At 46.7% G+C, this 21,499-nt stretch overlaps 1 protein-coding gene across 5 annotated transcripts in view; it reads left to right on the top strand.

Moving 5' to 3' along the window:
• The window catches only part of HS3ST1 (heparan sulfate-glucosamine 3-sulfotransferase 1), a 29,405-nt gene extending 8,751 nt beyond the window's left edge, over window positions 1-20,654 (top strand). For 3 of the 5 annotated variants that reach the window (XM_036328971.1, XM_036328979.1, XM_036328978.1), the window contains exon 2: window positions 19,295-20,654. In XM_036328971.1, the coding sequence (XP_036184864.1) occupies window positions 19,404-20,339 (936 nt within the window). In that variant the 5' untranslated portion in view covers window positions 19,295-19,403 and the 3' untranslated portion in view covers window positions 20,340-20,654. Of the gene's footprint in view, window positions 1-980; window positions 1,556-14,871; window positions 15,050-19,294 lie in introns of those variants that run through there. The other 2 variants (XM_036328972.1, XM_036328982.1) reach the window with 2 other exon arrangements.
• Window positions 20,655-21,499: the final 845 nt, after the last annotated feature.

The raw sequence follows: 21,499 nt of genomic DNA, 5'->3' as shown, positions 1-21,499 counted from the left end.
CCACACCAGCCACGGCAAACATCCCTATTTTTGTGGTGACAGTTCTGAGAGCTATTACTTTGGGGAAAGTTCTAGAACCCTAAAAAGTTAGAGAGGATAGAGCCCAGTAATCTTGAAGGTGAAACGACTTAGACAGGGTCTGGTCGAAGGAGAAAAGAAGGGTCATTTGCTCTGATGAGCTATGTAACAGATCAGAGCAAGGCAATCTTACTTTTTTGCTGAAAGAAGCAAAAGAATTGTGGACCAAATCAGAATGTTCAGTGCCTTTAATAAGTGCGCCAGATTCTCTCCCAGGTCTGGAAGGCATGCACAGGTTATTCCCAACACCCTCTGGGAAGAAGGTATTTCAAACCCGTGAGGCCACCAGGGCAGCGTTTGGCCCACTAAGGCAGCACCTCATCTCTGGAGGGCCGGATGTGGAAAGACGAGGCTCACACAAGGGCCCCAGTGAGTTCACTGAAGGGAAGCTTTGTGCTTTGCAAACTCACACCTGCAATTGCTCCCTTCTCCTTGAACCCAAAGCTTATAAAGCTGTTAGAGGGCCTTTCAGACTGGCTCCTCCCAAGTCCATGACCTCAGGTTGTAAAGTTGAGTCCCAGGTTTCCCCTAAGGCTGCTGGAGTTTGTTGTTCTGAGGGTGGCTATGAAATGGCATGTTTCCATTTCAGGTAGTAACCTGGTGAGGGACTAAGTTAACAAGACTTTTGTTGCATGCGGACTTTTCCAAAGAAGAGTTTTGTGCTTTCTTCGGTAGTGAGATATGGCTTCTGCCGAAATAACCAGTTTTTGTTGCATATAATATTACTAACCCCTCATGTAACCTGAGCTGCTTCCTAATGATGTATTCATTTGGAATATGGACCAGAAAGAAGGCAAAACTGTCTAATGGTTAGCGTGCAGGCCGCACCAGCCTGAGAGATCCGGCAGAGTCCATTTTGCAACTTCTCAGCCACATCACAAGAGGTGAGTTACCTCTCATTTTTGAGCCTCAGCTTCCACATCTGTAGAATGGACATAATTAAAATTATAACAGAGGTTCACTTAGCAATGCATTAAAACAAAGTTATGTCAGACATTTACACCGCACCTGGCTCTCAATCAGCATTAAAAGAAAAAGGTGCTGCTAATGAGATGACTGAAGCAATGCTGGCCTCTAGATTGCAAACTCGGCGTCATGTCACAGAAACCACAGACTGGAACTCATGCATGGAATTCATCATATCCGTGGGAGAGTGTCTGAGTCCTGTGCCCTTTGGGTCTTTAGTCTTCATTTATATCATTCAAGCCAACCTCATGCTTTCATTTTCTGGATCAAAAGATTAGAAGGCGCAATGCAGAAAAGGGATGGAAGACACAAAGAACAGAGAGAGAAAGGGAGGGAGAGAGGAAGAGATCCAGGGGAAGAGGGCAGGGACAAAAAGAAAACAGAAGAGAAGACAGGTGGGAAAACTACTCCAAGCAGACCAAAGTTTGGAAGAACATGGAAATCCAGTGACATTTAGTAGCAAGGCCTGCGTTGGGATTTTCTCATCACATCCTCTGATACAGTCATTTAAGTAAGTCCACACCCCTTCCCCTTCCCCAGGCTTCTCAGAACCCCAACGTCAAGCCCCTGACTTTGAGGGAAGGGCACAGAGTCTGTAATAGTGAAACTGGGAAGAATATGGGGTGTGATGTAAGCAGTGTTCTTCCATGGCATAACATCACCAGTAACAGCTGAAGACAAGGGACCCGCGTCCCATCTTGTGCTGGGATTGGCCACAGTGCCCCTTGTTCTCCTCGGACTTCTAGGCAATTGGTTGTTTCTTTTGACTTGGTTGTAATTTTCCATGTATTCACCATCAGCTCTTACTAGAGAGCTTTTCAGGGAGACATCTCTTCCTCCCTGACTCCTCCCTGTGAAATGCTGACCCCCTCCTGATCCCTGAGCCCCATCCTCACACACATGCCAGGAAAGAGCTGTTTCTGGGAGGCCTGAGCATCCCTGGGCCCCGAGCAGGGAGGAGTTCCTGGGGACTCAGCCCCCGCTCCCAAAGGGTGAGTATCATTTGAGGTATTTGGCACTGGGGATGTGAATTTGTTTTCCAAAATCTTGGTTGCCTTACCTGCTGAATGGAATTATACTCCCTCGTGATTTTTTGCTGGGAGAATCACATGCTGTAGTGTACACCAAACACCCGTTTGAGAGCCTGGTACCGAGTATCCATAACACAGCCCTTAGTAGTCCTCATTAGCTTTTCTCTCTGATAAACCTGATGTTTGTTTGAAAAGCAGATCAAGAATGCCATTACAGATCCAGATGTGGGGTGTCTTCTAGTCCCCTCTGTCCATCTGGCTGCTGGCTGCCCAGCAGGAGAAAGGGCCATGGTGTGCCCCAGCAGCCTCCCTCATCTGCTCCAGTGTGGGAAGAGAGCGAGGTTGGGAGACTCTTTTCTTTTCATCAGGGAAGAAAATCGTTCTCAAAAGCCTGCAGGTCCCATCACCCAAAAACTAGGTCATATGCTCACAGGCCAAAATCACAGAAGGGGAAACGGAGACCCACAGACATTTGAAACAGTGGGAGAGGACGGTTAGTGGAATACAGCAACCCTGAAATGATCTCTTGTCTCCTTGAGCAACTGTTTACATTCATGCTTGTACACTTCAATGTGCTGGATCCTGCTCAGCCTTAGGTCTGTATTATCACTGGCTTCAGCTGAAATACAACTTCACATTCTTCTGGTTTCGCTTTTTTTTTCCTCCCCAGCTTTGTAACTTGTGGACAAAAGAATGTTTAATGTTGTTCATATGGAAAATAATGCAATAATCCTATATAATAAAAGCCCAGCGACTGAAACAGTGGAACAACCAGAATGACCAGAGACCAGAACTACCGGCCCCTCACTCAGGCTGGCCCCACCCCCCCTAGTGGGTACCCCCCACCCCAATCGGGGGCATAGATGGCTGAAAACCCCCGGCAGCCTCTTACCCAGGCCAGCCCTGCACCCCTGGGGGACCACTACCCTGATCGGGGGTGTGGCCCACCTGCAAACTGCCCATGGCCACTCTGCCCCCTAGCGGGGATCCCCACTCTGATCGGCTGGCATGAAAACCCCTGATGACTGACCCCTTGCCCCAGCTGGCCCTGCCTCCCAGCAGGGACCCCCACCCCGATCTGGGGCCCCGATCAGGGCAGGCCAGCTGGCCCCCATCTGTGCACTAGGCCTCTATTCTATATAATAATTCTATATAATAAAAAGGTAATATGCAAATTGACCCTAATGGCAGAACAACGAGAATGACCGCTGGTCCAGTCACTATGAGGTGCACTGACCACCTCTTGGTCCCTTTCCCCGACCAGCAGGGCCCGATCACCTGATGGCAAATGGGGAACTGGGGTTGTGTGGCAGAGGACGCAGGTGGCGCCAGGCCAAGGCCCCTGCCCTGCCGGTCACCCTACACGCAGAGGGTGACCCGCAGTTGGGGCAGGGCTGGCGAGCAGACAGGAACAGCCAACCTCTTGATCCCTTTCCCCCAGCTGTCAGGCATTGATCACCCGATGGCGAATGAGGAACCGGGGTGGGTGGCGGCAGGGGGTGGGGCCCACTGCGGACAGCCAGAGAAGATGGCCCTGATCGCAGGCCAGGCCTAGGGACCATACCCACATACGAATTTCATGTGCTGGCCCTCTAGTTAATAAATAATAATACAGGACTAAACTCTTTCATGGACTCACAACTGTAAACCTACTTTTTCCTACTCCTGTATTTCTCTGTTAATCTCTCCTCTGGACCTGAGCAATTTTTGAAAATCATCATCAGGCCCTGCCCTTTCCCCTGATGCAGAATGTCCCCCAGATCGCCATTATTTACAGCAGTGGTTCTCAACCTTCCTAATGCCGTGACCCTTTAATACAGTTCCTCATGTTGTGGTGACCCCCAATTTCATTGTTACAAATTGATCATAATTAAAGCATAGTGATTAATCACAAAAACAATATGTAATTATATATGTGTTTTCCGATAGTCTTAGGCAACCCCTGTGAAAGGGTCATTCGACCCCCAAAGGGGTCACGACCCAGAGGTTGAGAACCGCTGATTTACAGGATCAGGACTCTACACCCAAGAAGATTTCTGAGCTCAGATACTCCACTATATGACCATATCCCCTTGGGAAAGGTTATTAGAGAGAGTGGACAGAGAGAGAAATATCAATGAGAAAGAGACACATCGATTGGTTGCCTCCCACATGCGCCCCTACTGGGGCCAGTGTCGAGCCTGCAACCTAATCGAACCCTTGACTGGAATCAAAGCCCAGACCTTTCAGTCCATGGGCCAATGCTCTATCCACTGAGCCAAACCAGCTAGGCCTAATTATATATTTTCATACCCTTATTCAATCTGTTTCAGTAGGTTAAATTCTAAGAGGATGGGGACGTAGTCAAGAGCGCCCAAACCTGGGTCAAACTTGAACCAGTGCCTGGCACCAAGAAATAATTGTTGAAAAAAATATTCAAAGGGCCCAGTGCCCTCTTTTTCATAGAGTCCTCGGGATTAAATGCGGTGATTCACACAGAGCGCTGCAGGCACTCGGGGGAGCTCAAAACGGCTCATCTTTGCCAGCTTTGTTTCATAGTAAAAGTCATGATGGAATTCAAGTCCCACAGCCTGGCAGCCGCATCCTCATCTTCCAGGCACCATCTCTCCCCATCCTCCCTGCTTTGCACACAACTCATATTCTGACCTCAGGGCCAGCACCCCTTGTTCCCGGATAAGCCCGGAATGTGGACGTTCCCCCCCTTTACACATGCTGTTCCCTCCGCCTCTCATCCTGCATCTGTGCCCTTTCTCCTCTGGGTTGGAATGTGGTGTTCTTTCAGGTCTGTCTTGGATGCTCTCCCGATCCACCTCCTCCCCAACCCATGATAAATAATGGTGCGCTTTGTGGCACCGGGCATGGACGAGGGCTGCACTTTCCTTCCTATGGGAAGGTCAGCGTGGCTGTGACTGTCAGTGGTTGAGAAAGCTCAAGTGTATCCCAGCCTGGAGCTTTAAGAGGCGCTCTGCATTGCAAGTTCTCATCCCTCTGGCACGGCGACCTGCACTCTTCAGCTCAGTGAGTGAGCACAGCCCTGCCACCAACCCTTGGGGAACCAGCAGCCAAAGGGCATAGGCACTGAGCTATGGGTGTTTATCTCAGCTTCGCCTGGCGTGGATGCAGTCAGGCACTGCATTTTCCTTTGTCCTGGGAGGCTCCTTACTGCTCAGGGGACATGGTTAGGTTGCTGTGGGCTTGGCTCCAGATCAGGACAAACCAGAGCTCCCCCGGCCTTGTGCCTGATCCAGGATCTTCTGCACGATTGCCAAATGAACTGCGGCTTGAGGTGGTGACAGGGTCCTGGGAGTTCGGAAGTGGAAATACCATCATTATATCTAGAAACACCAGTCTTCCCCGAATGAAGGGCGACTGGGCTCAGGTTCCAGGAGCTCAGATGGGCAGCCAGGCTTTGTCGCCCCACTCAGGGGTCAGAGTGACCTGAGAAAATGTTCTCTGGGCAAAGTCAATGTCAGCCTGTGTCCCGTCCTTTCTGGAACTCTCTCATGGTGATTTCCCCGGCTTTGCAGGCCCCTGCTCCAGGGTCATGTCTATGGTTGTGGTCTTGAAGGAGGAACCTGCCTCTGCCTGTGTCCCAGCCCCCACCACTCTGGTTCCCAGGCCGACCAGCCCTGCTGAGCTGAACAGGCCCCTGTGTTCAGAATTGCCCTCACCTGCTGCCTTTTCTTACTCGAATATACTTTATGGGCCAGCTTGTTTCAAATAGTTTGTTATAATAAATAGTATTATTTTAAAAGTATAAAGTATGAATCATCCAGAAAGAATAATTGACCAGTCTGGAGATGGTTTACCTTGACGTAGTATTATATTTAATTGGATGACATTGAAACTGTAAGAAAAGTTAACAGGCGGTCCCGGCGATGGCTATGTCAAGTGCAGCATCCAGTGGTGTTCTGAATGGATTAGGTGGCATTTAAAGATGGCAAGATGAGTAAGATAATAAGGCAGGCAGCCCTGTTTAAAGTAAATTCATTCTGGATAAGTTAAAGCTTGTGTCAGAGGGAAATGAAGTGCTAATTCCTTTTGCAGAACCTGGAGCTTAAGACTTTAGGAATATTTAACTTGAGTACTATTTTTACAAATTTTCAAGTAAAGGACAAAGAGAAATCACAGTCATGTGTGGATGTGTGTGGGGTGGAGGATAACGCTATGTGCTATGGCCTTATCCAGGGCTATGGCATGAACGGCAACGGTTAATTCCGAAAAGGATAAAATTCGGGCAATGTAACACCAAGACCAGCTACAATCGGTGTTTTCATTGCTTCCATGCCTGTCTCCCATCAGCTCCTTGCAGGCAGGGATGTGTGAGTCAGTGTTTTATCCCCCGTGCTGTTCACCGTACGCATCAGTACTCAGGGCTCACTGAAATGCCTCTTTGTAAATGATCAGGTTAAACAAGGACACGCATATCCAAAGGAAAGACTAATAGAAGCCCTTGGGCCAAACCTGTGGTTGCCACGATTTTCCATTACCTTGCCCCAACTTGCAGCCTGTACGCAGCATCGCTGGGCTTCAAGGGCAGGACTTTGTGCTTCGTCTTGTTGCCATGGTGCTTTTCTCTCAAATGTTTTCTTCTTCTTTTTTTCTTCTTTTTTCACCCCTGCCTTGTATCACTCTCCCTTTTGGCAACCATCAGCTTGTTCTCTGTATCTATGGATCTGTTTCTGTTTTGTTTACTTTATTCACGTGTTTTGTTTTGTTTTGTTAGATTCCTCATATAAGGGAAATCAGATAGTATTTGTCTTTCTCCCTCTGACTTGTGTCACTTAGCCTAATACCCTCTAGGTCAGTGGTTCTCAACCTTCCTAATGCCGCGACCCTTTAATACAGTTCCTCATATTGTGGTGACCCCCAACCATAAAATTATTTTCGTTGCTACTTCATAACTGTAATTTTGCTACTGTTATGAATCAAATGTAAATATCTGATATGCCGGATGTATTTAGACGACCCCTGTGAAAGGGTCGTTCAACCTCCAAAGGGGTCACGACCCACAGGTTGAGAACCGCTGCTCTAGGTCCGTCCATGTTGTTGCAAACGGCAAGATTTCATTCTTTATTATGGCTGAGTAATATTCCACTGTGTGAAATATGAGATCTTTATCCATTCATCTATTGATGAACACCTGGGTTGCTTCTGTGTTTGGACTATTGTAAATATTGCTGCAAAGAACATAGAGGTAAATATATATTTCTGAATTAATGTGAGGGGTTTTTTTTGTTATTTTTTTAATTTTTATTTTTTTAATAAATACCCAGAAGTGCAACTGCTGGGTTGTATGGAAGCTCAATATTTAGTTTTTGGAGGGAACATCATACTGTTTGCCAGTAGTGACTGCACCAGTTTACAATCCCACTGACGTTGTTTGAAGGTTCCCCTTTCTCCTCCTCCTCATTGGCACTGTTATTTGTTGATTTTTGGGGGGTGGGGGGACAGCCACTCCGACAGTCTACTGTGTACCTAAATCTCAGGTCATGGCCCTGCTGGCTGGTGTGGCCTCATATCCCCACTGCCTCCCAGAGACTGTATCCAGTGCCAACCCCAGCACAGCCGAGTGCTGGCACGCACCCAGCCCTGCTCCTGCTGCAGACCTACTAGCATGCATGTTCCCATGGGACTCCCTGCCCAGATTATGCCTGAACATTGGAGGCCTTTCCCAGGGAATCGGACCAGGCAGGCCTGCTCTGCTCCTCCTCCAGCTCCATCCTCTCCTCTGTGCGCTGACGTACCTGTGACTGGATCGCTGCTCACACCCACATGATGGTTGGTTTCCTTGCATGTGTGTCTTCTACTTTACAGGATGCTCCTATGGACAGCAGCTGCATTATCTCTGAATCCCCAGGAGTGTCATGCAGTCTTAGAAACATCATAGTGCCATGTAAAAGTTTGAGCAATCACATGTGGGCAAAGTATAGACCTCAGGCATCAGTCTCTGCAGACTTGACCTCCAGTCTTTTTAATTTTTTCAAGTTTACCTTATGTGGCAACTAATACCCATTTATCCTATTCATAAAAATCAGGAGTTTTCACATAAATATCCATGGTGGATTTGTAAAAGCAAAACATCAGAGGGCACTGGTCCTTCACCTCCAAGAGCATCTGCAGAACTGTCAGCAGCTGGCATTTTAGGCAGATCACATGCACATGCACGGCCTCTGCCTGCAGTCCCTCCCAGGACACCAGCTTCATAGGTTGATGTCACCTGCTGGAATCCAGGAAACAGGTGAGCACCACCCTGGAAAGATGTACACAGCAGAAACTTACTGTTTCTTCTAAGGGCTGAGTATTAGTCTGCTCAGCAGCCCTAACAAAATACCACACACTGGGGGCTTAAACAGCAACAGTGTTGATTTTTCAGCTCTGCAGTCTGGGAAATTGAAGAGCAAGATGCCAACAATTCCGCTCCTGCTGGGAGCTCTCACCTGGCTCGCATGTGGTTGTCATCTCCTGCTGTGCTCCTGGGGCAGAGAGAGCTCTGGTCTCTCTTCCTCTCCTTACAGGGGTGGGGAAAGTCGGGTCCAAGGGCCATATAAGGCCCATGAAATCATTTGGTCTGGCCCTGCCAAGGCATTAGGGGTGGTCAATTAAATGTTTGACCAAATATAACAGGCTAATTTTTTTAAAATTTCTTTTTGTCTTTATTGATTAAGGTATTACATGTGTGTCCTTATCCCCCCATTCCCCCCAACCCCCACCCCACTCATCCCCTCACACCCCCCCTTCCCCCGGTGTCTGTGTCCATTGGTTAGGCTTATATGCATGTATACAAGTACTTTGGTTGATCTTTCTCCCTTTCCCCCACCTTCCCCTACCTTCCCTCTGAGGTTTGACGGTCTGATCGATGCTTCTCTGTCTTTGGATCTGTTTTTGTTCATCACTTTATGTTGTTCATTATATTCCACAAATGAGTGAGATCATGCGATATGTATCTTTCTCTGACTGGTTTATTTTGCTTAGCATAATGTTTTCCAGTTCCATCCATGCTGTTGCAAATGGTAAAAATTCCTTCTTTTTTACCACAGCATAGTATTCCATTGTGTAGATGTACCATAGCTTTCTAATCCACTCATCTGTTGAAGGCTGTTTCCAAATCTTAGCTATGGTAAATTGTGGTTCTATGAATATAGGGGTGCATATATACTTTCTGATTGGTGTTTCTAGTTTCTTGGGATATATTCCTAGAAGTGGGGTCAAATGGGAGTTCAATTTTTAGTTTTTTGAGGAAACTCCATACTGTTCTCCACAGTGGCTGCACCAGTCTGCATTCCCACCAGCAGTGCACGAGGGTTCCTTTTTCTCTGCATCCTCACCAGCACTCGTCATTTGTTGATTTGTTGATGATAGCCATTCTGACAGGTGTGAGATGGTACCACATTGTCATTTTGATTTGCATCTCTCAGATGATTTGTGACTTTGAGCATGTTTTTATATGTCTGTTGGCCTTCCTTATGTCCTCTTTCAAAAAGTATCTATTTAGGTCCATTGCCCATTTTTTGATTGGTTGTTTATCTTCCTTTTGTTAAGTTGTATGAATGCCCTGTAAATATTGGAGATTAAACCCTTATCGGTGATAACATTGGCAAATATGTTCTCCCATACAGTATGCTTTCTTGTTGTTTTTCTGATGGTTTCTTTTTCTGTACAGAGCTTTTTATTTTGATGTAGTCCCATTTGTTTATTTTCTCTTTAGTTTCTATTGCCCTAGGAGCTGTATCAGTGAAGAAATTGCTTCGGCATTTGTCTGAGATTTTGCTGCCTGTGAAATCCTCTAATATTTTTATGGTTTCCCATCTTATGTTTAAGTCCTTTGTCCATTTTGAGTTTATTTTTGTGTATGGTGTAAGTTGGTGGTCTAGTTTCATTTTTTTTGCATGTATCTGTCCAATAGTCCCAACACCATTTATTGAAGAGTCTGTCTTGACTCCATTGTATATTATTGCCTCCTTTGTCAATATTTTTTTAAAATATATTTTATTGATTTTTTACAGAGAGGAAGGGAGATGGATAGAGAGTTAGAAACATCAATGAGAGAAAAACATCAATCGGCTGCCTCCTGCACACCCCCTATTGGGGATGTGCCTGCAACCAAGATACATGCCCTTGACCAGAATTGAACCCAGGACCCTTCAGTCCACAGGCCGGCGCTCTATCCACTGAGCCAAACTGGTTAGGGCTCCTTTGTCAATATTAATTAAGCATAGTCGATTTCTGGGTTCTCTATTCTATTCCATTGGTCTATAAGTCTGTTCTTGTGCCAGTACCAGGCAGTTTTAAGAACAGTGGCTTTGTAATACAGCTTGATATCTGGTATTGAGATCCCTCCTACTTTGTTCTTCTTTCTCAGGATTGCTGCAGCTATTCCGGGTCTTTTTTTATTCCAGATGAATTTTTGGAGAGTTCCTTCTTGGTCTGTGAAATATGCTGTTGGTATTTTAATGGGGAGTCCATTGAATCTATAGATTGCTTTGGGTAGTATGGACATTTTAATGATGTTGATTCTACCAATCCATGAACACGGTATGTTCTTCCATCCGTTTATGTCCTCCTCTATCTCTTTTTTCAGTGTTCTGTAGTTTTCTGAGTACAGGACTTTTACCTCCTTAGTTAAGTTTATTCCTAGGTATCTTAATTGTTTTTGGTTTGATAGTAAATGGGATTGTTTTTCAAATCTCTCTTTCTGTAAGTTCATCATTGGTGTGTAAAAATGCCATAGATTTCTTAGCATTAATTTTATATCCTGCTATGTTGCTGAATTCATTTATTAAGTCTAATGATTTTTTGATGGAGTCTTTAGGGTTTTTATGTACAGTATCATGTCATCTGCAAATAATGACAGTTTTACATCTTCTTTTCCAATTTCGATACCTTTTATTTCTTCTTCTTGTCTAATTGCTATGGCTGGCACTTCCAGTACTATGTTGAACAGGAGTGGTGAAAGTGGGCATCCTTGTCTCATTCCTGTTCTTAGGTGAAATGGTTTTAGTTTTAACAGGCTAATTTTTAAGTTGATAATTTTGTATGGTCTTCGAATGATGTTATAAAGATCCAAATGGCCCTTGGCAGAATAAAGGTTCCCGCTCCTGCCTTAGAAGGACACTAATCCCATCATGTGTCTCTTCAAGACCTCCTCTAACCCTGAGTCCCTCCCAAAGCCCCCATCTCCAAATACACATGCATCTGGGAGAACACAAACATTCATTCCCTACAGCCTGGCCCCAGAAATGAGGCCAATCCTCCCCCACCTTTGCCAGCCCAGGGGAAGAATTTAGTTTGGTTTGTAGGTATGTATTTTTTAGCTACAAACTACTCAATATTTTCTACCCCAACACAAAAGAAGCCCAGCCTTCCATGTCTTGTGCAGTGGCAAGGGCATCCGGAGACCTCTGTTTCTGATTCAGCTCCGCTGCCTCATACTTGACCTTGGGGTTCCTGTGCTCTGCCTGCCTCAGTGTTGCCTTTTGCAGGGATCTGGACAGGACAAGGGGATGGCTCATGGCCCTTCAGCGTCTGATGCACCTTGTGTCTTTCCTGGTTCTTTCTGGAGAGATGTATGGAATTTCTGGGTGCTCCCCATCCACAGAGTGATGTCACTGTCCAATCCAGCCAGGAGACTCGCACATTCAGAGGGCACCTGTGTGGAGGTTAGGTCTCACCTGGAGCAGGAACAGAAGGCCGTGCACACTGGTATGCACTGAGGCAGCCACTCCTGTTCCCTGTCTGCTGGCACAGCCCCCCTTCCACTCAGCTGCACCAAGTAATAAAAGAGACCCTTCCACCCTCCTGTCAGGGAGCTCCACGTGCGCTGCCTCTAATGAAGGATTTATTTAGGTCAAGGCTGCCTGCTGTGCACAGCAGTGCAGATTAAACACATTGAGGAGCGGTAGCTGCTCCTCCTTTTCCCTCCCAGACTCACAGACCTAGCTGCCCATCATTCCTGAGGGGGCGGGGCAGTCACAGAGGACCCAGTGACTGTGCACCCCTTAGAAACAGAGAGCCTGCACCTGTCCAGGCGATGCTGTCCTTGCTTCCTGGAGCCTCCGTCTGGTTGAGTCACTGCAGTGCTGTGGATTGTGAACAAATGAGTTTGACTAATTATCATGGCTGGATCCCATTTATACCACACAGCTTTCTTTTTTAGGGACAAAAATAGCTCCCAGAATTTGAGGGCTTGCCATGGGCCAGGAGATATGCTAATGTCCTCAGCATCCACACAGCCTGTTGTATGGAAGCCTTGCAGTTGGAATGTGGGGCCAGTGCATTCAACCTAAGGCTGCGAGCTTCAGAGCTGCCTGCAGAATTTTCAGCAGTAGAGTTGAGATTTGAGCCAGGCTTGGGCTCCGAATCCTCTGTGAAATCCATCATCTCCCCTCCGCCCAGCTCTGGGGATAACATCACCTCTGAAGCCAGACCGATCCCTCTATTTTGTCTTCTGCTGTTGTTTTCATCCTGCAGTTAAAAACAAACAACAGTAAGAACAAAAACCAAAAGAAAATTAGCCACCCTGCTCAAGGCCAAGGTGATTAGAATCCAAATCCAGATGGGCCCAGAGGTTCCAAGCTCACAGCTGGGCCAAGAGATTGCAAGCTCAAAGCTGGGCCCAGAGGTTGCAAGCTCACAGCTGGGCCCAGAAGTTCCAGGCTCACAGCTGGGCCTGGAGGTTCCAAGCTCACAGCTGGGCCCAGAGGTTGCAAGATCATGGGCCCCTCACCATCCAAGGGCCCAGATGGGCAGCCAAATTCCCTGCGAGCTTGTTAGGAACACAATACCCAGGCCTCTCCAACCTCTCAGATCTGAATCTGCATGTGGAAGTAGATCTCCAGGGGATTGGAGTGTGCCTCTGAGTTTGGAAAACATTGGGCTGAGCTCCTGGGAGGGAAGCTTCAGAAGAAGACTGGGTGGGTTGACCTCAAACTCCCCGTGGGACAGGCAGCATTGCTCATCCCAGTGCATCCTTGAGTTCTTAGAGGCTCAGAAACAACATTGCCAATTATTTCTGGTGGTCCCAAATCCCTGCGCCTGTCCCCACACCACTCTATCCTTCCTGGCTTGCCTGAGTACCTCCTTCCTTCAGTCCTGGGGAGTCATGCTCAATATCCAGTCACCCTTTTGAAATAGGGAGGAAGCCCCTAGCATTGTGCGGATACAGGGGAGCATGGGAAGGCTGGAGGAGGAGCATTCTGAGGGTCCACCCCCTTTCCAAGAGGAAAATGGGCCAAGACCCTTCTTTGTTCAAGATGGTAAATGTGCCTGGGGAAACTTATGACCATTCCCTGGACTGACCGTGGGTCCTTTCCACCCATCTTACCATGCAACAATCACCATCAGTAAATCCAAACAAAAGCGAATGTCAGCATTTGTTGACACGTGGCATGTGTAGGCAATTTCTAGAAAATAAATATTTATGCGAGCCTTGAGATACCACTGTCCTTTCCCAGACTGACAGGCACAAGCTAAACCTGTTTCCTCTTTCTCGGTTTCCAAGAGGACCCGCCAGGAGGAACATTTGACACCCCTGACAAGCGTTCATCAGTAGTTGTGCAAGGACAAAAGTGAAGACGTGTGTGACTCTGAAAGTGAACAAATGATCTTATCCTGTTGATTGCTCTGAAGTCAGTTGGATAGGGGAATGACAGCTCCGTTGTTCGAACTGTCTTTAACCAGGTTTCAGTGCATTCCAGAAAATGAGATCACTCAGCACCCGCAAAGCTGGAGAGAGGCAGTCCTGCATTGCAGTAGAAAGGCTGTGGGCCTCTCTGCTAGCTCAGCCTATTGCTAAGCTGCCTCTGCCTGGAATGCACTCCCTCTGCCCACAGAGGCATCACTGGTCACAGGTGGAGTGCCGTGGGGCTTAGAGATGGCCTGCAGAATTTTACTTTTCATACTTCCTGGGTCTGTGACCTTGAGAAGGTCGTTCAACCTGAATGGCATGTTTTCCTATTTTTCATGGGGAGAAAGGCACTGTGATATATTTATTCAATGTGGAGAGTCCTGTTTAATTATAATAGCATCCATGGGAAGTAGGTAATAGCCCATTGTGCAGAATTGCACATTGAACCCCGACAGCTAAGAAGCTTCTTATTGGAGGTCAGGCAGCTATAAGAATTCTACCCTGGATCTGTCCAATTGCAAACACTTCTTTGTTTTTCCATACCCACATGCTATCTTCTTGTTACTTAAAAAATGTAAAATAAGCCCCAGCAGGTTTGGCTCAGTGGATAGAGTGTCAACCTGAGAACTGAAGGGTTGCAGGTTTGATTCTGGTCAAGGGCACATGCCGGGTTGTGGGCTCGATCATCAGTGGGGGGGGTATGCAGGAGGCAGCCGATCAATGATTCTCTCTCATTATTGATGTTTCTATCTCTCTTCCTCTCCCTTTCTCTTTGAAATCAATAAAAATATATATATTTTTTAAAAATGTAGCCGAAACCGGTTTGGCTCAGTGACTAGAGCATCGGCCTGCGGACTGAAAGGTCCCAGGTTCGATTCCGGTCAAGGGCATGTACGTTGGTTGCGGGCACATCCCCAGTAGGAGATGTGCAGGAGGCAGCTGATCGATGTTTCTCTCTCATCGATGTTTCTAACTCTCTATCTCTCTCCCTTCCTCTCTGTAAAAAAATCAATAAAATATATATAAAAAAAATAAAAATGTAAAATAAAATGAGAAGAACCACCTCTTGGTATTGTTGCGAGTATCCGAAGGGGTCATGTATACATGAGTGCTTACCGTCTGGCACAATGGGCACTCGGTAAGTAATCTTTTCCTTTTCGACCCTTTTGTTAAATCCCTTAAAGGATGTGTGGTTGAGTGCTTTGCTCATCCCTGTTCTCTGGGGGAGACTCTTGCCTGTGACAGCTGTGTCTCTCTCGTGTGCAGGGGCCGGGGAGGTGTCCCTCAGAGGGATCACCGACACCACTGCTCCCACCGCACTGAATGTCCCTCCTGTGAAATGTTCTTGGTATTTCATTCTATCATGAATCTTCGGGGGGTGGGACTTGGAGAATATATTGTAGTTAATTACATTTGAAATCTAGGTCATGATGTGGATCATGGAATAAGAAGACTTAAGGACAAAATTAAAATATTTTTGAAGGGTTATTTCACTGCTTCCTCTTCTTGTTTAATTAAAATATTTTCTAGACTCTCAGGTGACCCTGTCCAACTCCCATTAGAAATGCTGAGCCTGCCTTTCAACATCTGGTTTCTGTTTGACTCTTCAGGGGCTGGAGAACTCACTTTTGATGCAGTCGTTTTTATAGACAAACTATTGGGTTTCCCTTACACTGAATTAAAAGTCTTTCTCAGGACCTGTGGACATGTGCCTTGCTTTTCATTACATTTGACATGTCTATTCAGCAATTAGGATCTCCAGCACCCACTGTGTCCCGGGAATCACCCAGGCCCTGGAAGGGTACAGCAGCGGGGGCTGGACTCTGACCAGGAGCCGGCACTGAATTGCATTGTTTTTAGTGTGGCTCCTGGAAAATTTTAAAGTTCGCATGTGGGTCATTTCCGCATTTATAATAAAAGTAGAAACAATACATGATTTGACACAGGGCAGGGTCTGACTAAGTACCAGAGACACACAGATGAATAGTGGTTACCGGCACCTCCGGGAAGGGTCACTCTCACCTTCATGGGCACCTCTTGATTGCCAGTGAAGATTTGAGTTTTTCTGAGAATGAACTAAAACTGTGCTATACTTTAATCTGTACAGTTCACATGCTGCGTGCCTGCTGTGGGGAGGCTGTGGTTGGCATTACGGAAGGGAGAAGGCATTGGTAAAAATGGGCACCCGTGTCAATATGTAGGTAAAATGTTAGATATGTACTAGTAGCGTAAATTCAGTCAGTTTTTGTTTGATAAGAGAAAAAAGTGCATATGTGGCTCACATTGGATTTCTTTGGACGGTGCTTATTGACCCACAACATCTCACTGATACACAGTCCAAAGGGAGCCATTGGAGATGGGTGGGATTATTACTATTCTATGGATGAGGGGACTGAGACTAGGAGAGGTTAAGTCACTTGGACTCAGGTCAAACCTAGAGAAGAACTCCTGACCCCATCACCTGTGTAAGTCCTTTGACTCTTCTACTGAATAGATCTAGGGAATGAGTTTCACCCTTTGTGTATCAACTGATGCTGGAGTAGGTGGCCAGGGAATTGTCACTGCTGGGTAGGTTTTGGGGGGGTCTTTTGGTTTAGGACCCCAAAACCATTGCCATTAGTGAATGTTGAGACCCCACACTTGGGAGGCAGCAGAAATAGCAAATAGAACACAGAACTGGAACTCAGGAGCCACAAGTTCAAGCCTGGATTCTCCATGTGACCTTGGCCAAGTCATCTCGGGGCCTCCTCACCCACATAATGAAAGGCAGTGGCTCAATGGCTCTCTTTTGCCTTGATGTTCAGAATCCCACTGTCAGGATCCATTCGGCTCAGATGTTCTGGCTTATAGGCTCACCTGAGCGTGGGGATCTTTGCTTTTCTAAGAGTGTTACTAAGAGGCCCAGAGATTATGTCTATGCCACTGAACAATTATCATACTACTACAGAAAGACTACTACAGAAAGACTGTGGCTCTTAATGGCCACTGTGTTTGTGATATATTTTATATATATAAATTTACATATATAGTACACATATGTGTGTGCATACATATACACATGATATATGTGTATACATATTAATTGGCTAAAGTTTCATAAATGCACATGCTATACACATAGCTCTCTCTACATGTAGCCCATACTAGTACATATATGTGCTTTTCTATCTGTTTCCCTCTCTGTCTCTCTCCGTGTGTATGAGACTTTAGCTAAGCTTTTACTTTCCATATAGCTTGAATATTAAATATTTTTGGAATGTAGAAGAAAGGCTTACAATAAGAAACTACATTTTTAGAAAGTTTGAAGTAGAAATGAGGAGCTTATAAACTACTAACTTCCCAGTTGATTTATTTTTTATTTTTCATTTCTGTTTTGAAAGGGCAAACTACATTTCATTTCTTTTCCCTGGGACTGCTGGTAATTCCCCCTAGAAGAAAGATCTCTGATGTGCATGGTGCTAACCAGGATACCTCCTAACAGGGTGGGAAGGATGGTCAGACAATATGACTTGCAGATCTGGTCTCCAACTCTGTCACTCAGGTGTAGCAGGGTTGGGGAGGGTTGGGGCCTGGAGTCGGGCACAAATTCATACAGGCACACTACATGTGCTCACACACATAAAAACATGTACAAGGCAAGCACAGCCGGCCCGTTCTGTTGATCCACATGAGCAGTTGAGAAGGAAATGGAATTTGCCTGAAACACACTGAAATGTTCAATTGATTAAAACAAATGGCCCATTAAATTGAGCTTATCCAATCAGTAGAACCAATCTTGAACCATATCTTGTCGGGCCAGTCATCCTTAAACATTTCCCTTCCTTTTCCCAAACAGTTATGCCACCCAATCTTGCAAGTCTCTTCTCCAGCATTCTGGGATTCTCCAGAGGTTTCCAGCTATTTCATTGCTTGTTCTTTCATATACATTTTCCCCAGACAGTTGATATCTGAGGGAAATAGATCAACTGGTTTGATCATTAAAATGGGATCCCTGGGTGTGGTTCTCTGTTTACACCTTCTGGACAAGAGTTAAACTAAGTGAATTTTAAACCTGGTCTAAAGATGATGGGCCCTCTTGATGGAGAACACTTTTACTGGTTCTGGAAATCCCAGTCCCAATCCCAGTCTGTCTCTAAGCCATCCATCCCTAACTGTGTTTAGACAGGAATTACTTAAAGGATAGCTTGCTGCCTCCTCGTTTAGATTGTTGTTTATCAGAACCCAGAAAACATGAACCATGACTCATCTGCCTTTGGGAACCCTATGCCATCTGTCCATCTGACCCAGCAGTGCCCTGTGTGCTTGAGGGACTTTAAGGCCTAACTGTGATAAATCCCAGAAGGGAAGAGAAGAGAAGGTGTAAAGGAGGCAATTTGTGGAAAGAGAGCCCTGAGCTTAGAGTTTTTAATTTGGGCTCTGAATTTTGAAATGGACTGAATGTTAGTGTCCTTGGGCAAGACTCTCATCTCTAACTGTCCTGCCTTCCTACCGTACACTGTAAGGTGTGGTGACAAGTCACCTGAGCAGACTGCAGGGCCACTTTATAGACAGTAAGGCTTTACACACAGGAAGGCTTTTTGCTCTTTCTAGTAACCTCATCTGTTTATCCCTCTAGCCCCACGTCAAACATTTCCTCTGCTGTGAAGCCCTCCCCAACTGTTTCAGGCCAAATGAATGACCACATGCCCTCATGGGACCCTGCCTAGAATGTAATCATAACATATATTGTGTCGATGCCTGCAGTCAGGTTGCATCTGTTAACCTTTCCCATATGAGCGTTGCTGTACAAGCCATCCCAAAACTCAATGGCTGAAAAGCACCAGAGTGTATTCTCTCACTCATGAGCTGGGGTGGCTCTGCTGCACCTGTCTCCCCTCTTCCTCCTGGAGGCAGGGGCTGCCAGGGTTCATTCTTCTCATGGCGAGAGGGCAAGTGGAGACACACGTGGCCTTTCACTGCCTGGGCTGGGGACTGACCACAGGTCATTGGCCAAACCAAACCAAACTGTGAGGAAGTCCCCTGACAATGAGGCCACAGCAAGAACTGGTTGAAGGGTAGGGTGAAGTGGGGTGAAGAATTGGAACTAAATGATCAATCTTTCGACAAGTTCACCTGCCCTATTAGATCAGGAGCCCCATGGTGGAAGGGGCGTGGGGGTGAGCAGGGAGCAGGAACAATGTCTGCTCCTATATCACCTACCCCTAGGCCTGAGGCTAGGTGTTTGTTGAAGTCCGAAAGGCCTTTCCAATCCTTTCCTTTACAGCAGAGTTTGGAAAATTAGGGCAGCAGAGCCAAATCTCTCTCCCTTCTCTTGCAAAAATAGAACTAAGCATATACATTGTTGGAAAACAAAATAAAAATAATATTTAAAGTTGTATTAGGACATCCATGGGTGCTTTAGAGCAAAACAGCATACTTGGAGTTGCCATGGAGATTGAATGTCCCTAAGCCTAAACCATCCCAACCTGGTCCTGCACAGAAATGTTGCCGCCCCTGCTTTACAGGTCAGGCACCTGAGAGAGCCCCAGGGAGGTGGACTACTCCAGGAAGCCTGTGGATTTGGCGTTAATATTTTCCTTTCTTTGTTTCCTAGTAATTGGCTGCCTGCTACGCCCATGTGTCACTGACCAGGAGGCATTTCCTGCGGTGGCGCTTCATGACCCAGCGACGTCCGGCCTAGCGAAGCCCCCGTGGTGTCCAGCATGGCCACGCTGCTCCTGGGCGCGGCGCTGCTGGTGGCACAGCTCCAGCTAGTGCCTTCCCGCCCTGGCGCGCCCTGGGCGGAACCTGGACCACAGGAGCTGGTGTGGAAAGCAGCCACCCTCCAGGATCAGGCCCTGGAAGGCGCGGCCCCCAATGGCTCTGCCAGGCAGCTCCCGCAGACCATCATCATCGGTGTGCGCAAGGGCGGCACCCGCGCGCTGCTGGAGATGCTCAGCCTGCACCCCGACGTGGCGGCCGCCGAGAACGAGGTGCACTTCTTCGACTGGGAGGAGCACTACAGCCAAGGCCTGGGCTGGTACCTCAGCCAGATGCCCCTCTCCGCCCCCCACCAGCTCACCGTGGAAAAGACCCCCGCGTACTTCACGTCACCCAAAGTGCCTGAGCGGGTCCACGGTATGAACCCGGCCCTCCGGCTGCTGCTCATCCTGCGGGACCCTTCGGAGCGCGTGCTGTCAGACTACACGCAGGTGCTGTACAACCACGTGCAGAAGCACAAGCCCTACCCGTCCATCGAGGAGTTCCTGGTGCGCGATGGCCGCCTCAACGTGGACTACAAGGCGCTCAACCGTAGCCTCTACCACGTGCACATGCGCAACTGGCTGCGCTTCTTCCCGCTGCACCGCATCCACATTGTGGACGGTGACCGCCTCATCAGGGACCCTTTCCCTGAGATCCAGAGGGTGGAGAGGTTCCTGAAGCTGTCCCCGCAGATCAACGCCTCAAACTTCTACTTTAACAAAACCAAGGGCTTCTACTGCCTGCGGGACAGCGGGCGGGATCGCTGCTTGCATGAGTCCAAAGGCCGGGCGCACCCCCAAGTGGACCCCAAACTCCTCCATAAACTGCACGAATATTTCCACGAGCCAAATAAGAAATTCTTTGAGCTCGTGGGCAGAACATTTGACTGGCACTGATTTGCAATAAGCTAGGCTCCCAACCTTTCTGATACTGTAAGTTCCGGTGTACATCTAGGGTGGGGGAAGGAGTTTTAAAAGGCATTTAAGCTATAATTTATTTGTAAGATCCATAAATGACTTCTGTACAGTATTAGATTCACAATTGCCATATATACTAGTTATATTTTTCTACTTGTTAAATTGAGGGCATTTTGTATTGTTTTTCATGGTTGTTAACATTGTGTAATATGTCTCTATATGAAGGAACTAAAAGATTTCACTGCAAAAAGAAATAATAATAAATTCTGGAGACGCTGTCTTCTTTTAATATAATTAACTTGCCCTTGACTCAAAATAGCTGTCCATGTTGCACCCATTGGAGAATCTATATTCCTTTGTTACTGAAAAAAAAACAAAAACAAGTTTTGATGGATATTACATTCGTCTTTCCTCCTTTCTTTTCTTCGTTGCTCTTTTTAATTTTGATTGTCTTGCTGTGGTCATCACTTGCACTGTAAGATTTATCTTCACTGAGACCCCTGTTATTTTGGAAGAGGCAGTTTTGCCCACTCCTGACTTCAGCACATACCTGAGTGTGGATTTTAACTCCATGTAAACTCAAGGTGGACGAAGCAATATTAATAACTAGGAAGAAGCTCCCTGTGATATGCCTGTGACTCAGAGGGTACTTGTATATATATACTGGTCTCAGCAAAGGGTGTAACCTACAATAAAGGTGGGCGAAACCTACAATAAAGTGATGTAAAGCATTGGCCTTCAGAATGACCTTGGGACTCTGTAAACTGCCCCAAGTGGCAATGGGTCTCTGCAGAGCCACTTAGAATAGAAAAGATGGGTTGCAAAATCTATGTGTGTCCCCGACTTGAAGATTCTGGGAAAAGCTGGTTAAAGGGGAAGCCTTTTGCTTAGGTGGTGTCTGTTTAGCTATCTCTTGAATGCTCACAATGCATTTGTAGACACATATGCCAAATGCTTTGAGACATAGATATGTGTATGCTTAGTAATCACCTCTTAACTTGGAGTTCTGAAGGTGGGAGAAATGTAAACGTCAAGGGTTAAAATTGAAAAAGAAAAAGAAAAAGAAAGAAAAGCATGAACCAGAGGGTAGTGCAGAAGGAGCCCTGCGCACCTGCGCCCAGATGTGAGAACCCCATTTC

This window comes from Myotis myotis, unplaced genomic scaffold (assembly GCF_014108235.1).
Source record: "Myotis myotis isolate mMyoMyo1 unplaced genomic scaffold, mMyoMyo1.p scaffold_m19_p_1, whole genome shotgun sequence".
Classification (NCBI taxonomy): Eukaryota; Metazoa; Chordata; class Mammalia; order Chiroptera; family Vespertilionidae; genus Myotis; species Myotis myotis.
Note: the sequence above shows the minus strand (reverse complement) of the source record. Positions and strands in the feature narration are given on the sequence as shown.